General features: G+C 32.1%; 3 protein-coding genes across 3 annotated transcripts; 1 reads left to right on the plus strand and 2 right to left on the minus strand.

Annotated features, from left to right (window-relative positions):
• Positions 1-624: 624 nt before the first annotated feature.
• LOC125825172 (laccase-12-like) lies at positions 625-9,523 on the minus strand. The gene is made up of 9 exons (XM_049504529.1): positions 9,482-9,523; positions 9,087-9,306; positions 6,092-6,228; positions 5,766-5,917; positions 5,331-5,575; positions 5,101-5,229; positions 1,663-2,151; positions 985-1,449; positions 625-787 (listed from the first exon to the last, which is right to left on the minus strand). The coding sequence occupies exons 1-9, from the start codon at positions 9,521-9,523 to the stop codon at positions 657-659; spliced, it is 2,010 nt and encodes a 669-aa protein (XP_049360486.1). The 3' UTR covers positions 625-656.
• Positions 9,524-9,693: 170 nt separating this feature from the next.
• On the minus strand, positions 9,694-10,759 carry LOC125824597 (uncharacterized protein At4g08330, chloroplastic-like). The gene is made up of 2 exons (XM_049504025.1): positions 10,653-10,759; positions 9,694-10,129 (listed from the first exon to the last, which is right to left on the minus strand). The coding sequence occupies exons 1-2, from the start codon at positions 10,757-10,759 to the stop codon at positions 9,703-9,705; spliced, it is 534 nt and encodes a 177-aa protein (XP_049359982.1). The 3' UTR covers positions 9,694-9,702.
• Positions 10,760-15,569: 4,810 nt separating this feature from the next.
• Positions 15,570-15,947, plus strand: LOC125824499 (em protein H5). Its single transcript, XM_049503928.1, has 2 exons — positions 15,570-15,698; positions 15,784-15,947. The coding sequence occupies exons 1-2, from the start codon at positions 15,581-15,583 to the stop codon at positions 15,945-15,947; spliced, it is 282 nt and encodes a 93-aa protein (XP_049359885.1). The 5' UTR covers positions 15,570-15,580.
• The last annotated feature ends 620 nt before the right edge of the window (positions 15,948-16,567 follow it).

The raw sequence follows: 16,567 nt of genomic DNA on the forward strand, positions 1-16,567 counted from the left end.
AAGCTAGGAAAATTTGGACTTCATTTCTTTGTTTTTCAAAACTAAGAAATGAAGAGTTTTTAACTATAACGTTTAGATAGTTGTACATTTATACAATTATACAATGCGATTTACAGTAACTTTATAATAAGAGAAGTGAGCACCCACGAGCCTAAGATCTTGGATCTGCCACTGCGTGAAAGGTATGTGTTGGGACGTCAAGGGAAGAAGTTGTGTTGTAAAAAGGGGTCCATTTTCAGATGTTGAGTCGTAGATCATCCGTCGATCTCGCTATAGCAGATGGCCCCCCATTATAGCGACGCTCAGATTGCTATAGTGATGTAAGTTGTCGCTATAGCGTGATAATCAGGATTTTAAGCAAAAAACTACACAAAATCCCTATAGGATGCCATGTCGGACATAAAATTGCCATGTAGGACGCGATGTAGGACAAATGTGTCTATTTGTTCAATTTTATACAAATTTAAGTATATACTTGTGCACACCCAAAGTTACATGTCATAGTTGCAACTTGCATGTTTAAGCCAAGTTAAGGGTCATGTTTATGTATTGCCTATATACATATATTGCAAGAATTGGTGCCATTTCATATTTACTCAATCATCAAAAAATTATGTAAGTTATGTTTCATTGAATCATTGTGCATATTGTGTTTGTCAACAAACAGGCAAATCGACCGGAGGCTCTTCTAATGATTCCAATTCACTGACTCCATTTTCCACCAGGAATGACATGGCCAAACCCCATGTAATATGAACATCCAGGTGACAATGCATTAACCAGACTCCTATTTAACAAAAAAAAAAAAGTGTTAAAGTCCAAAAGCTCAATAAAAAAGAATTTTATGTTATGTATGCGGATAGGTATACGCTATCAGTGTAATTTAATCTATTATAGCATGTTCGTTGGAGTAACATTTTATCAAATTATCAATTACTTTGCATAAAACTTATTTTGTAAGAATATAAATGTTTTTTTTCCCACCTGGATTGTTAGCAACAAATCTGATAACTGACCATCCATTGACAGGTACACTTGCCGTGTTTCGGGTAGGTGGATCAACAAGGTTGAATTTAGCTGTATCAGTTTGAGGATTAAAGTTCCCAAAGCCCTCCGCGATAATGTAAAAATCATATCCATGAAGATGGATTGGGTGGTTTTCACCTGTGACGATGCTCGTTCCTTGTAAAACAACTTGCACTCTTGCCCCATATTTTAGCTTGTAAACTTTAGTTCCTCGAACAGGTTGCCAGAGTGATCGACTTACATTACCAGTGTAATCGAATTTCACAGGTGGAACCGCTGGGAAATCAGTTGAGAAAACTCCAGGTATCCCTTGGTGATGTGCTTGCAGAATGGAAAAGTTGGGTGGTAGCACAAAAGACATATTGTTCATACTGGCAGTGAATCGAGTTCCATTTGGACCTTGACAACTCGTGGAGCTTGAACCTGGTTAGAAATAAAGGTTAAATGTTACAAAGTAGATCAAGTTCTTCGTTCATTCGTCTTTCTAGAATATTTAGTAGTATAGTACTAATAAGTTAAATCTCATTCGTCTTTCTAGAAGTGTGTTTTATAGGTTTATTATCACTTTCATCCTCCTTGTGTCTTATAGATATATAACTAACTTTATGAAGAGATTATTTTTATAGTCCAACACACCTCTAGGGCAGTTGTTGAGTCCTAGTCCAACCGTGAAGAACAAATTTTCGTCAATTTCAGTTGGCACGTCCACTTGTCTTGGGCTTCTGAAACTAGTTGAGAAGGTTGTGGCAGTGGCAGTGTCATTAAATGCTGGTAAAGATGGAAAAATTGGATTGATGTTGATGCCCTGAACAGAACAAGGAGTATCATTGTATTCAAGAATAGCTGTGGAAGTGGTGTTGTCAAAAGGTCCTTGAGCACTTGCGTAAGCTCGTACAGCTATGTAGTATCTGCCTGGTGGCTGGTTACCATCGATTAGGACATCAGTAGTCTGGCCAGGACCTAGCATAAGCACTGATGTAGTGAAGGGTTGAACATAAGAAGCGTCTGCTGCAACAACTGTTAGCTTGTGGTTTGCCACAGCAAAGAAAAGTGCCTGGTTGAGTGCAGCATTGATAACTCGAAGGAGGTTTGTTTCACCAGAGTCCACAATGACTACGGTAGTATCTGCATAAAGGTGAATCCAACTAGATGATTTCTATGAAAACATGATAGCTGAACATGTTACTCTGTATCCAAACTAATGAATGTTTGGATGAACTAGTTAGTTTAACAACCGACCCCTTATCATCATCATATATATTACTATAAGTGGGAACAAAAAAAAGTTAAAAGTTGAATTACGATTTTACCCTTACTATAAATTAGAAGAATATATATTAGGCAAAAGTAGATTACCGTTTAAACCCTACATTAAATTAAAATGTTATAAGCTATTAATAAATTAAATATTAAATAATAATTATATCATATTATTATACTATTATACTAATGTTAATCGGTAGATACCTGCTTGTTTGTTTTATCCGTTTATGGCTTTTGATTTTCTTCCTAATCTAAATTACTCTCCCATTACCTATAAATGGTCACTTATTGCTATAATAATTATATTAAAGAAGGTGAATGAAGAGTTGTACTGTATTAATTATGAGAGAAATGTTCACTTATTGCTCCAACAATAAGGAGAATGAAGAGTTAGGGTTATTTACTATCAGAGTCAATATTATATTTGTGTAGCAAAGAGGTCACCCGATGGTTATACAACAAAAATGCATGATTGTTAAACAAAATTTTCATTTCACTTTAAATGTATTAGTTGATCACTAATCACTTTTATTATATTCTTTTTGTTTTTTACATGAGAAAAATGTACGTGTACGTACATTCTAAAACTTCATACGGAGCTTGCAATGTGATTTGGGAATGGATGTTGAAAATCTTTGCGGAGGTTGAAATTCATCTTTTCACAAAGTTGGCCTTCTAACAAGCATAGTAAGTAACTAATACATTTCATGCTTTGAAAACTTCTCTTTTAATATTTAATTTTTAGGCAATTATTGAAGAAATTTAGCGCATTTTCACTGATTTACATACTTTGGGTAAGTGAGATGGAAACTCTCTTCTTCTTTTCTTTGGCATTTCACTTAATGATATGTTACATAAGTTGATCATCGAAAAGGTGCTACATTTATCTTTCTTTCATTAAATTTATTCCCCTTATTTTATAAGAGCTTATTTCTTCCTGTTTCGTATCATATCTAGCTAGCTACAATCTTTGGAAGAAAATTATTGTAGATAATAATGATGGTCATATTTAAGTATTATGTTTATTACCTAATTTTTTATTGCATTCAACTAAGTACCGACTCAAAGTGTACAAAAAAGGCATTCACGTTAATGATGTTTACGTGCACTTCTTAAATTTAGAGCAAGAGTTTCTTGATATGTCACATAACATCAGATGCTATATTATCTTAATAAGTTTTACACATAATTCAACATATCTTATTTTCCAAACAAATAACTACAAGTTATATGAAAAGAATTAGTTGTCACCCTTGTATTTGTGTAGAGAAACACATATTGAGATATTTTTAGTCTAGAGGATTATATTTGAAATCCTTCTTTTCATTTATTTTTGAGATAAATGTCAAAAGCACACCTAAACTATCCCATTTTTTTGAGTTTCATACCTAAACTATTGAGAGTGTGAGTTTCATACCTAAACTATCATTTTTTAGTTTGAGAAACACACCACAGTGGTGTGTGTAATGCACTCTCTCTTTTATTTTGAAAAAACTTTGACACATGACATTCCACATGGATAAAATATTTCACCTTGATAAAAATTAAATAATAAACTATTAATATTAATTAAAAATTAAATATTAAAGTATTACTATCCATAAAAAAAAAATTTATTTTAAAATTTTTTTTTTACCCACTCCACTACCTCCTCTACGTACCCCCAAAAAAATTGATATTTTTTTACTTTATAAAAAATAAAAATTCTACCCCATTCTAACCCTCCAGTCCTTATTATTATTTTTTTTCACATTTTTCTCATTTTGTATTAGATATGTACGTATATATATTTTTAGATTATTTTTTTTACTAGTGTACGAATATAACATAGATAAATTAAAACTTAAAAAAAGTCTTTCGGTGGCAAGTAAAAAATATTTTCGATATGTACATGTGTAACACTAAATGAGAAAAAAATTGGAAGCGGAGGGTTATGTGGGGAGAGTAGAATTATTTTTTTAAAAAAATAAAATAATATCTAAATTAGTATTTGAAAAGGGGGGAGGGAGAGGAGATGAAGTAAAAAAAAAAAAAAGTACTTTTATAAAAGAAATTTAAACAAATAAAAAATGGCCAGGGGGTTGGGGGAGGGGGTGAGAAAAATATTTTACATTTTATTTTATAAAAGAAATATTATTTTTTTGGATAATAATTTTTAAATTTTAACTAATACTAATAATTTATTTAATTTTTGTCAAAGTTAAATATTTTGTCCATAGGAGTGTGATGTGATAATTTTTTTAAATAAAAGAGAGAGTGTATTACACGCACCATGATGAGAATGGTATAACAGATATAGGTGTGTTTCTCAAACTAAAAAATGATAGTTTAGGTATGAAACTCACACTCTCAATAGTTTAGGTATGAAACTCAAAAAAATGGTATAGTTTAAGTGTGTTTTTGACACTTATCTCTTTATTTTTGGATGCAAAAGTAAGCTTTATATAGAAGCATATTAATCAATACAAGCTTTATTGTATTTATAAAAATATAATGTGATATATATTTATATCGACATGAGATTAGATTTACAGATCGTAGTAGAAGACAAACGTGCAACGCACGTTTCCAAAACTAGTACAGTGAGATAATTGTATGTCATTGTTTAGCATTAGTATCACACATGCTTATTGTTGACCATCATAGGAGGTATCGTGTTTTTAATTTCTATGCACCGACAATGTGTGAAATGTTTCTCTAGTGAGTAGTGTCAAGGCACTTATACTACACGAGTAGTGTAAAATATGTTTACACTATCAATTTATATAGCTCAAATCATATCTTGAATGTTCATCATAGATTGGAACTTACCTTTACTCGAACACCTGTAGAGATCACCCGGTTGACCATTAATGGTGTAAGCATCTGATACTTTAGGAGCTGCTCCTGTTCTCGTGGCTTGTCTTACAACGTCAATAGGATTTGCATCCCACCACTCACCTAATCACAAAATGCCAAACCATTACTTTAATGAGTAACTGTTCATGTAGTAGTAAGTATTATTTTCAAGTGTTCAATTAAAAATGGGAAGGAATCAGTACCAAGCAGAATAGGTGTCTCTCTTTTAGGCTTAGAAAATGGGTAGAATTCTCCTTCTTTTGGGTAGATGATTAATGCTCCGTAAACAGTGGCCCTGAGCCATGAGCTGTGAGCGTGCCACCAAAGTGTGCCTTCCTGTCCTTGAATTGTGAAGCGGTAAGTGTAACTCCCTCCTGGTCTAATTGGACATTGTGTTATAAATTCTGGTCCATCTGCCCATGCTGTTCTTATTTGCTTGATTCCATGCCTTTCCAAATACAAAAAAGTATTTTTTGCTTTATTTTTCAAGTTACTATATATGTCTAGTTTTATGGAACGATTACCTGTAATTATCATCTAGGTAACATGATAGTATCGGATTTGATATTGTCTGTGAACTATATAGAAGTTAATTAATCCATCATTTATACTCACATTCATTTGCATTCTGAACTTACCAGTGAATGGTGACATTATATCGAGCTCTGTTGACTACGTTGATGACTAAAGTATCACCGTTGTTCACTTCCAATGTTGGTCCAGGGAATTGTCCATTCACTGTTATAGTGTTATGGATCTTGCACAGCCTCTTTACTGGTGTTGCTTGAATCTGTTCCATAACAACATAGTTCAAACAAAGTGAAATGGGGAAGGGGAATCGAACCTTAATTCACCAACAACGTGAAGGTGAAGGTGAAGCTCATCGTCTTCCAATTATAATTAAAATCTCAAAAATGTTAATTAGAAAGAAATAAAGAGATTAATGGAGACGAGAAAGGCATACAACGAAATCATGGTAGTGTGTTTCTGCAGTACTTGCATTTATGAAGAGAAGCAAAATGGCGATGAAGAAGAAATAACACAAAGTCATGTTTGCAATTCTATTGCAGGCATGATCCATTGTGTTTCTGTTCTTAAATTCTGTCAAGTAACAGAAAACGCATGCAAGCAGTAAAGATTTGAGAGTTGAGACTTATTATATTACTCTCCGTTTCAATTTATGTGATGTAGTTTGATTTCGAACAGAGTTTATAAAAGGACTTTTGAAACTTGTGGTATCAAATAAGTCATAAATGCTTGTGTGGCTTTCATTAAGGACAATAAATTGTTACTAAATAAATGAATTTGTCATTTTTTGGAGACCGACTAAAAAAAAAAGTGAGTCGTATAAATTGGGATAGAGGAAATACACAGGAGAAAAGGGAGAGAGGGTAGTTTGAAGTTTGGAAGAATAGGTTTTGATTGGGCATGAAGGTCAGCTTATATTATAGGGCAAAGTGTAGATTAATTTCCCTGTACAAGTTGGTTCACCCACTATATACATTAGTTCACAGTTTTCACAAATGCTTGTCCCATAAGTCTCTTCTTGATGTGACCATCTTACGTTTTCACTTCACATTATGTTAGCTTTGTTCCAGAAAATTAAAACTCATGATGTATCATATTTTGTAAACTTCTTATATTATCATTAATTAATCTGGACTGTTTTCTGAGTAACACTAAGGGTGTGTTTGGTATGAAGGAAATTTTTCCAAATCAACTCATTTTGCTCAAATTTTAGGAAAATGACTTCCCTTCAAAAATTAAGGAAAACATTTTCCAAAACTTTTCTTTAAATTACTATTTTTTTGTTGAAAAATTAATTTATTTTTTCATAAAAAATAAATTTAAAGCTTATTTTTAAAAAATATTTTTCAACTTCAATTTTTTTATTTTTTTTACCCCACCCTCACCCCGACCCCGACCCCGCCCCCTCCCGCCAGCTCCCTACCACGCCCCCCCTCAAAAAAATAATAATTTAAAGTTTATTTTTAAAAGATATTTTATTTTCACCCAACCCCCCCTCTACCCTCGACCCCACCCTCCCCCCCTCCAAAAAAATAATAAATTTAAAGTTTGTTTTTAAAAAATACTTTCAATTTCAAATTTTATTTTTCACACCCCACCCATACCCTAACCCCCCCCCCCCCCAAAAAAAAAATTAAATTTGTTTTTAAAAAATATTTCCAATTTCAAATTTTTATTTTTTCACCCCACCCCTACCCGCAACCCCCCCCCCCCCCATCAGCCCCTAAGCACATCCAAAAAAAAAATCAAAGTTTATTTTTAAAAAAATATTTCCAATTTCAAATTTTTATTTTTTCACCCCATCAGCCCCTAAGCACATCCAAAAAAATTATCAAGTTTATTTTTTTAAAAATATTTTTAATTTCAAATTTTTATTTCCCCACCCCACCCCTATCCGCAACCCCCCCCCCCCTATTAGCCTCTCACCACCTCCAAAAAAAAAAATTAAGTTTATTTTTAAAAAATATTTTTAATTTCAATTTATTTTTTTTACCCCATCTCACCCCCCCTCCCCCGGCCAGCCCACCCCCACCACCCACCCCAAAAAAATTTAAATTTATTTTTAAAAAATATTTTCAATTTCAATTCAAAAATTATTTTCTAGTCTCTAGTAAAAATAAAAGATATTTTCTCAAAAATATTTTTTATTCATAAATCAAACACTACAAAAACTTTTCCGAAAAATATTTTCTACTCACCAACCAAACATGAAAAAATAAGTCAAAAATGTACTTGTTTTCCATGGAAAACATTTTCCTTCATACCAAACACACCCTAAAAGCTAACTTCTTTGGCCTTAGTAATTCTCAAGTTTCTATAGTAGTGGAGTAAATTTTTCTTTCGTACAAGCAAGTTTTTTAATATTGACCAAATTATTTTTGCTATGTCATATAGACAATGCAGTCAAATTATTCATATATTAATTAGTTGAGTTGCAATTTCCCCATTTCTACACTGCAGTTTTCTCTTCTGTTTTCTTGAAAAAACTCATATTCACAAATTAGTTACGAGTGGTTGTGATTTATGAACACTTTATTATATACCTCTGTTTTTGTAGTCAAACTGAGAAATTACGTAGCATAACTATTTTGATATACAGGTAGATAGAAAGCAGAGTTTAGCCCAAACAATCAATCAGTTTATTATATTTTATTTTTTGAATAATTAACTTTTTATGAATTTGTTAATATTTGACGTCATGAGCCATCCAGTCCAACCCAAGGGTTATAAGTCGGTTCATGTTAGGGGTTAGGGTAGGGCAAATTCTCTTAAGATGATCCTCTAGAAAAGGCTAGTCTTGAATGATCCTATGCAAAAAAAAAAAACTTCTCTAGATTATACTTAGAGTGTTATCACTTGCCTCAGATCCATCTCTGATTTCAAGATTGATTTGTGCCCATCGCAAGCTATCTATTGATGACTTCCTTTCAGACGAGGTTTCCATCAAGGATGCTCTGAGACAGAACTGGCTATAGTGTAACTACTTACCCGGTCACTAAGCTCCTTAGCTAGTATTTTCATCCGCATAACACATAAACATGATCCTTAACTTGACATCTGACATTTAACTTTGGATTTGCACAAGTATGCCCTTAGAACTTGTAGAAAATTGAACAAATAGACATATTCGCCCTACATGGCAATTTTGTGTCCTACCTGACATCCTACGTGTATTAAGCCATGTAGGACATGTGTGTCTACTTGTTCAATTTTTATACAAGTTTAAGTGTCTATTTGTGCATACTCAAAGTTAGAGGACATAGGTTTGAAGCCAAGTTAAGAGTCATGTTTATGTATCATATCTATTTTCATCGGTGTGAACATCATGGTCATCCCTGATATTCATGTCAGGCCTGCTACTGATACTGTCGAATTTTTTCCCTAATACATGCTATTTAATTATTTAAACATGTTGCATTGAACTACAAAACCTCCATCCAGTTGGAAAGGCATTAGTCCTAGATTTGTCCACGAAATACAATTTGTGCTAGTGCCTCTAGAGCCCTTGATGGCAATTGATCTTTTGTAGCAGCTACCCAAATCAATCAGGCATGGATTTCCGAAGAAAGATGCCAAAATTAAAGGATTTTTGGCAGGAAGATCAATAAGATCTATTCTTAGAATCTTGTCAATTCTGTCTACATCAAGTGCCTGTGAAATTACGCAGAAAAGGATCTAAGAAACAAAGAACAACTGAATAACTTATACATTGAGACCTTAGAGTATGCTTGTATGTTTTTACTTTTGCTTTAATAAATTCAACGAAACATGAAGATAACACATTTTGAGCTATAGTGTACAGTACAAACTTTAACAATCATCATACATAAGTAAGAACAAGAAGTGCAATAAGGATAATACTATCCATCTTGGTAAAACTTTAGCAGAGTGACTCTGTCTTCCGTTTCTTATGATATTGGTCACAAAAGCAAGCATTCCTTTTTGGTGGTACACAACAGATTCTTCAAACATGTATGTTCCTACTAAGGTACATACATATATTGAATCTGTCTTATGACACAAACAAGAATGAGCATTTTGCTTAGTTTACTGGTGCATAATGACTTCCTTCACAGATGGCCTTAATGCACATATCTTGATTTCGTAATTAGTTGTACAAGCTGACAGCCCATCCCAACAATTAGGTGTTGCTAATGCTGCAGCATCTGAGTTGACATCAATATGTATTGCAGCACCACTTGTACTATTGTTATTACTAGTACTATAAGAAATACCAATATAACTTGTGCATTTTCGACACAAGAGTTTAGTGTGTCGTTGAAAGAAACCCCACGAGTTTTTGGACCTGAAATAGGGCGAGCATCTAAGTTTACTTATCTGAGTAAATCTGCTCTCGTCAATGCATAGAAATGATAGAACCCCTCTCCTCATTGTTTTCCCATATTTTGATCCAATGACTGTGGTATTGCGATTGCAAGAGTTGAGGTTCAATTCATATCCACAGGATCCACAACTGCAACAAATTGTAATTAGAATCACAATAGTACTGTGTGGAGTCCAGAATCGTTAATTAGGATCGAAAAATTCAACTAAAGAAGACAACTATAAAAGGAAAAAGATGATTTAACTTTGTTAGGCAACAACACTTGTTGAATTTGGATTAGTTACAAATGAATAAGGTCTACCCTATAGATTCGAGATACAATCTAAATAACTTTATCTTCTAGCTATGTAAAAAGAACATAGAACTTCTAAACCTATCCTTAAAGATAAATAGCCAAGATACTACAATGGTTGATTCTAGAAGAAATTTAGGATCAGTTGTGGCTCCAAAAATCAAGTTTAATGTTTTTTTCACACTTGAAACCTTGCCCTTTGCTACGACAAATGGATGTGATACAAAATCAGAAGAAATGAAATCCAATTCCGAGAACACATTTCATGTTGGTTGTACATTATATTATGTTGTAATTCTAGTACCATTTTATTATTTATGAGTTACAAAATTCTACAACTGTGTGAAAGAAGGTAGGTACCTGTAAGTGACCGCGTCTCTTTGAGCAGCATTGGTTAGAAGATGAGAGGAAAAGGGAAGATGAATGTCTTGAGGCTGAGGTGATGAGCAGCTCAACAAATCTGTCATCTTCAAGAGAAGCTAAATGCAGAATACTTCTAAGGTGTATGTGCATATACTTGTGTCCTTTGTGACAGCTACCTTCACGCCGCTCCTAACGGTAACTAAGCCGCCTCACAATTTTATATTCCCAAAAGGTTCAAATACATCGTTGTATTGTAGTACAATTTATTAAATACTACTATAATTTTTGTTATATCTTCATTCAACTATACATATCTTTTTATTATATTTTGATAGAAATTTATCTTTTTTAATTTTGATATAAGCTCACGTGGATCCCAAGATAGCAGCTAAGGGGAAGAGAAAAATCGTCATTTCACACATAAAAGCAATTTCTCACGAAATGAGACATTACACTCCCTCTTCGTAGTTTGTATTTTCAGTTCTATCTCCCTCTTTGGATATTTTCACTTCTCTCGTTCTTTATATTTTGTATTTTCACCTCTTCTTCTCTCCCTTTTTGTATTTTTATTTTTTTATATTTTTATCTCTCTCCCTCTTTGTACTTTTTATTTTCACCTATCTTTTCTTTATATTTGGTATTTTCACCTCTCTTTTCTTTATATTTTGTATTTTCACCTCTCTAATTTCTCTTTGTATTTATCACCACTTTATGTATTTACATATTTTGAGGTATCATATAAATGTGTTTTTTGTATTCGTGCGTACATTTAGGTTGTATTCTATAATTTTACCTTCTCGTTCTTACATATTTCATTTTTGTATCGTTTGTATTCAATCTCTTTTGTATTACTTGTATTCAAAACATAAATTTGTATCATTTGTATTCATTTATTCTTATGTCACTTGTATTCAGAGCTCTTATATCACATGTATTCAAAGCTCTTGTATCACTTGTATTCATTTACTCACTACTAAAAAACTGCCAAAAAGAGACGGAAAAGCGACGCAGTCAATCCGTCGCTTTTTCTGTAAAAAAATTTCCTACAAAAGTAATTCAATTCAGTTTAACCCCAATCAAACACAAAGCATTATAAAGAAGCTACACAAAATATAAAACAACAAACTTAAATTAACAGTCAAAAATTGTGATTTAAAGACTTATAAAGTCTTTCAAAATTCGTTTCAAAATTACAAATAGTTCGTAAAGACTATATTTTATCAAGATTTCTAAAGTTCAACCTAATAATTAGTTCATAAATTCTATAAATCAAGATTTCTAAAGTTCACAACCTAAAGTTTAAAATCCTACAATAATTCAAGATTTCTAAAGTTCACAACTTAAAGTTCTAAAATCCCACAATAATTCAAGATTTCTAAAGTTCACAACCTAAAGTTCTAAAATCCTAAAATAATTCAAGATTTCTAAAGTTCTAAAATCCCACAATAATTCAAGTTCTCTAAAGTTCACAACTTAAAGTTCTAAAATCCTACAAAAATTCAAGTTTTCTAAAATTCATAACTTAAAAAGTTCTAAAATTCTACAATAATTCAAGATTTCTAACGTTTCACAACCTAAAGTTCTAAAATCCTACAAAAATTCAAGTTCTCTAAAGTTTACAACTTAAAGTTCTAAAATCCTACAATAATTCAAGATTTCTAACGTTCACAATCTTATAAAGGTCTAAAATCTTACAAAAATTCAAGTTCTCTAAAGTTCACAACTTTAAGTTCTAAAATCCTACAATAATTCAAGATTTCTAAAGTTCACAACCTAAAGTTCTAAAATCCTACAATAATTCAAGATTGTTAACGTTTACAATCTTATAAAGTTCTAAATACAATAATTCAAGATTTCTAAAGTTCACAACCTAAAGTTTAAAATCCTACAATAATTCAAGATTTCTAAAGTTCACAACTTAAAGTTCTAAAATCCCACAATAATTCAAGATTTCTAAAGTTCACAACCTAAATTTCTAAAATCCTACAATAGTTCAAGATTTCTAAAGTTCACAACCTAAAGTTTAAAATCCTACAATAATTCAAGACTTCTAAAGTTCACAACTTAAAGTTCTAAAGTTCACAACCTAAAGTTCAAAATCCTACAAAAATTCAAGTTCATATCTAATTTCTAAAATTTCTAAGTTCAAGAATTTCCAAGTTCAAGAATATAATTCAAGTAAATCAATTTTCAACAACAATATAATACATATAAGCACAAATACAATGACAAATTGAAATATTCAACTAATCTCTAACTTCTAGCTAGCTTCTAATTATTTGGTAGTTCTAACTTCTAATACTTAATTTACAATCATATTTAAAAATTCCCAATTTTTGTAACTTCAACTTTCAAACTAACTAAATTCAAGAACTTCTAAGTTGGAAAATTCAACTAATCTAATTTCAACTTTCATATACTATCCAATATTTTTCTAACTTCAAAGTAATCTAACTTTCATATACAATTGAATGTTTTTCTAACTTCAACCGTCAAACATACTAAATTCAAGAATTTCAAAGTTGGAAAATGCAACTAATCTAACTTCTAACTTTATAACTTCTAACTTCTAATTATTTGTTAGTTCTATCTTCTAATATTCAATTCACAATCATATTTTTTTTTAAAATCCAATTAAGAAGAAAATCCTAAAATAAAAAATTCCTAATTCTCTACCTAACTAACAATAATCAAATATACAAATTAACAATTGAATAACACAATTCATCAAACTAAAACAATATACTAATTTATAACAAATCAAATATTACTAGAATTGAAAAAAAAACTAAAATTAAACCCTAACCTTAACAAGCTAAGGAAAAGAGGCAGTGGGGACGACGGGTGGCGGCGCCGATGGGCAAGGCAGCGACGGGACTAATGCTCAAAGAGAGAAGGGTGACGGCGGCATGGGATGGTGTGGGGCAGCGGCGGCGGCGCAACAGTTTGGTTTTAGAGAGAAGGGAGAGAAGGGAGAGAAGAGAGAGAAAGAGAGATGGGAAAATGGGGGAAAACCCGCTTTTTGGTTCAACATAATTTAAAAAAAGTGACGGACAACATCTCTTTGTCCGTTGCTTTTTAAAAAATATTTTACTAAAAAGCGACGGACTAAGAGACATTGTCCGTCGCTTTTTAAAAATGTTTGACTAGATATTTTGACCAAAAAGCGACGGACTAAGAAATGCCGTCCGTCGCTTTTTAAAAAAACTAATTAATAAAATAAAATAAAATAAAAACGACGGACAACGTGGTTATTTTTTAATTTATAAATAATTATTTTTATTAAAAAGCGACGAACGGTGTCTCTATATATATTAAATAAATAATTATTATATATATTTAGCGCAAAAATCCGCGAAAAGAAGCGACGGACTAAGAGATGCCGTCCGTCGCTTTTTGTAAAATAATTTTAAAAATAATTATTTTTATTAAAAAGCGACGGACAATGTGGCAAATGGCGTCACTTTTTGCAGCGACGCAGTCCGTCGCTTTTCTGTCCGTCATTTTTTGGCAATTTTTTAGTAGCTCTTATATAACATAACTTATGTTCATTCATTTTTGTATCACTTGTATTCAAAGCTCTTGTATCACTTGTATAAAGATAGAGGCAGAGAAAATATATAATTAATACAAATACATCAAATAAAATAGAAGAAAAAAGTCTAATTACATACAACAAATACGTAGCACATGTTTGCTATATTATGTCATATTAACCAAATTCGCATTCATATAATAGCCAATTGCTTGCATAAATAGGCAATTTCGTTTAAAATTGGAATCGAATTTTGCACAGTTAATCAAATTTCAAATAGTCACGTAACAATTGACCAAAACTGAAATTAATTTGATATCAAAATGTGTTTCAGATTGATTATTTTAAGCTTCTTCGACTAACAAAATAAAATCATGAATTGACTAAATATATAATAAAATATGTCATAATTGCTCCCTCATATCCATTTGATCAAATTCATAAAATTATAAATTAACTAATAATATAGTTGATTTTTTATATGCGTTTTAAAAAATTTAAATAGTTAATTATTATAATTTATAATCTATTTTTTAAAATTATTTTGTATTTAAATTTATGATATGATATATAATTAAACTTTTGGAATTCGAATGGTACAACCTAAATTAAACATTTATCTTTATTTTTAATTTTTTTTTAAAATGATCCATTATCATTCTTAGTTTTTTTTTTTTAAATGATTCTTTCTTTTGATAAAACATATTTCATTTCAATTTTTCACGGGATATGCTTAAGGTCAGAAAATTAACGAACATTTTGATATATTTAACATAATTCTAATTTAAGATCATAAAATTTTAAAAAAATAAAATTACTTTTTAAAATTTAGTGTCAAATTAAATTACAGCATTTTATTAAATCAGAGAAGTTATTAGTTTTTTTTTTTTTGGTATGTACTCATGAGTGAGAGAACGAAAAAGAAAATGGTACGTGTATGCCACTACTGTCAGAGGGAAATAAAAGTAGTGAAATACCGATAAGGTGGATTTGAAGTTATTGATAATTTTATGTTTCTCATAGGTGTGTTATTAATTAGTACTATATTTTAATTTTTATCAGTTTTTCAAGTTAGATATATATGTTCATATGATTATTTTTGAATAGACATGCAACTGGGATAAGTGTGCGTGTGCTACTGCACCGCTGGTACAATAAGAAGGATTGGAAATATGAGTGAGATACTGGAAACATCTTCAGATATGGCTAAACATATATATCATTGTGATTTGTGGGGAATGAATGAGAGGTTGCGTGTAAGCAAGCATAGTGGACACGTGTGATTCTTGGTGCTGCGTCAACCTCCACATGTCAACTGCATAACAGCCATTATCTCCCTATAAATGAGTCAATTTGTGTAGGTAGCAGTAATAATAAAGAAATTAATTAAATGGCGTCAGAGCAAGAAAAAAGGTCAGAACTCGATCGGAGGGCAAAGGAAGGAGAAACTGTAGTTCCTGGTGGTACTGGTGGCAAAAGTCTTGAAGCTCAAGAGCACCTTGCTGAGGGTATTCTTTATTTATAGATATTTTTTTTGATCTCCATATATATATATATATATATATATAAATACGCTGGTGTACTTTTTCCCAGGGAGGAGCCGAGGAGGGCAGACGAGGAAGGACCAGTTGGGAAGTGAAGGGTACCAGGAAATGGGACGCAAGGGAGGTCTAAGCACGGGAGACGAGTCTGGTGGTGAGCGTGCTCAACGTGAAGGGATCGAGATTGACGAGTCAAAGTATAAGACCAAGGGTTAAATAAATTACATACATAGTTTTTGCAGTACCGGTTGTCTCCCTTGTGTGTGTTAATAAAGGCTGTCCCTAGCTACTTCTTAGGATTTAATTTCCAGTCCTGTTTAGTGTAGCTGGCCGGTACTAACGTACGTCTGCCTTTTCTTTCTTATATATATGCATTATGTGCTGCATCCATGCCTACGTATTTCGTCTTCATTTTGACTTGGAATGAAGTAACACTCCTTTTCTTTTTAGTTTAATATATATATATGCTCGCTCTGCATGTTCATCATTTGTCCATAGTTGCTTGGTGCTCCTTTTCTTATAGGGTACGTAGAAAGAAGGAAACAACACATTATTAATCTCCCTTATTTTGTTATCCCACCAAATAGGGAGATTTTTAATAAAACAGAAAAACATCCCCAAACCCCTTGTTGTTTGCGTAGAAAAAACATAATATGGAAAGAGCCATGAAAGAATGATTTACATTGACGTTCAACTCGCACCAAAATTGAAGCTATTCGTGACACAGTCACAGGACTAAAACCAACCAGAGGTGAAGGGCTTGGAACAACCCTGTTCTGGGAGGCTACCTGATTTTAGGAGGCCTTCTGTTTCCTTTATTCTCACGATCCAACTCA

This window comes from Solanum verrucosum, unplaced genomic scaffold (genome assembly GCF_900185275.1).
Source record: "Solanum verrucosum unplaced genomic scaffold, falcon-dt-bn FXZP01001111.1, whole genome shotgun sequence".
NCBI classification, from domain to species: Eukaryota; Viridiplantae; Streptophyta; class Magnoliopsida; order Solanales; family Solanaceae; genus Solanum; species Solanum verrucosum.

What these genes read in the sequence shown, in the direction of transcription:
- LOC125825172 (XM_049504529.1), bottom strand. Translation starts at nt 9,523, where the DNA reads ATGGATAGTATTATCCTTATTGCACTTCTTGTTCTTACTTAT. An exon ending in TATAATGTCACCATTCACTG is followed by an intron (nt 5,576 to 5,765) that starts GTAAGTTCAGAA and finishes GTATTTGGAAAG; the next exon opens with GCATGGAATCAAGCAAATAA. An exon ending in CTACAGGTGTTCGAGTAAAG is followed by an intron (nt 2,152 to 5,100) that starts GTAAGTTCCAAT and finishes ACCTTTATGCAG; the next exon opens with ATACTACCGTAGTCATTGTG.
- LOC125824597 (XM_049504025.1), bottom strand. Translation starts at nt 10,759, where the DNA reads ATGACAGATTTGTTGAGCTGCTCATCACCTCAGCCTCAAGACATTCAT. An exon ending in AGAGACGCGGTCACTTACAG is followed by an intron (nt 10,130 to 10,652) that starts GTACCTACCTTC and finishes AATTTGTTGCAG; the next exon opens with TTGTGGATCCTGTGGATATG.
- LOC125824499 (XM_049503928.1), top strand. Translation starts at nt 15,581, where the DNA reads ATGGCGTCAGAGCAAGAAAAAAGGTCAGAACTCGATCGGAGGGCAAAG. An exon ending in TCAAGAGCACCTTGCTGAGG is followed by an intron (nt 15,699 to 15,783) that starts GTATTCTTTATT and finishes ACTTTTTCCCAG; the next exon opens with GGAGGAGCCGAGGAGGGCAG.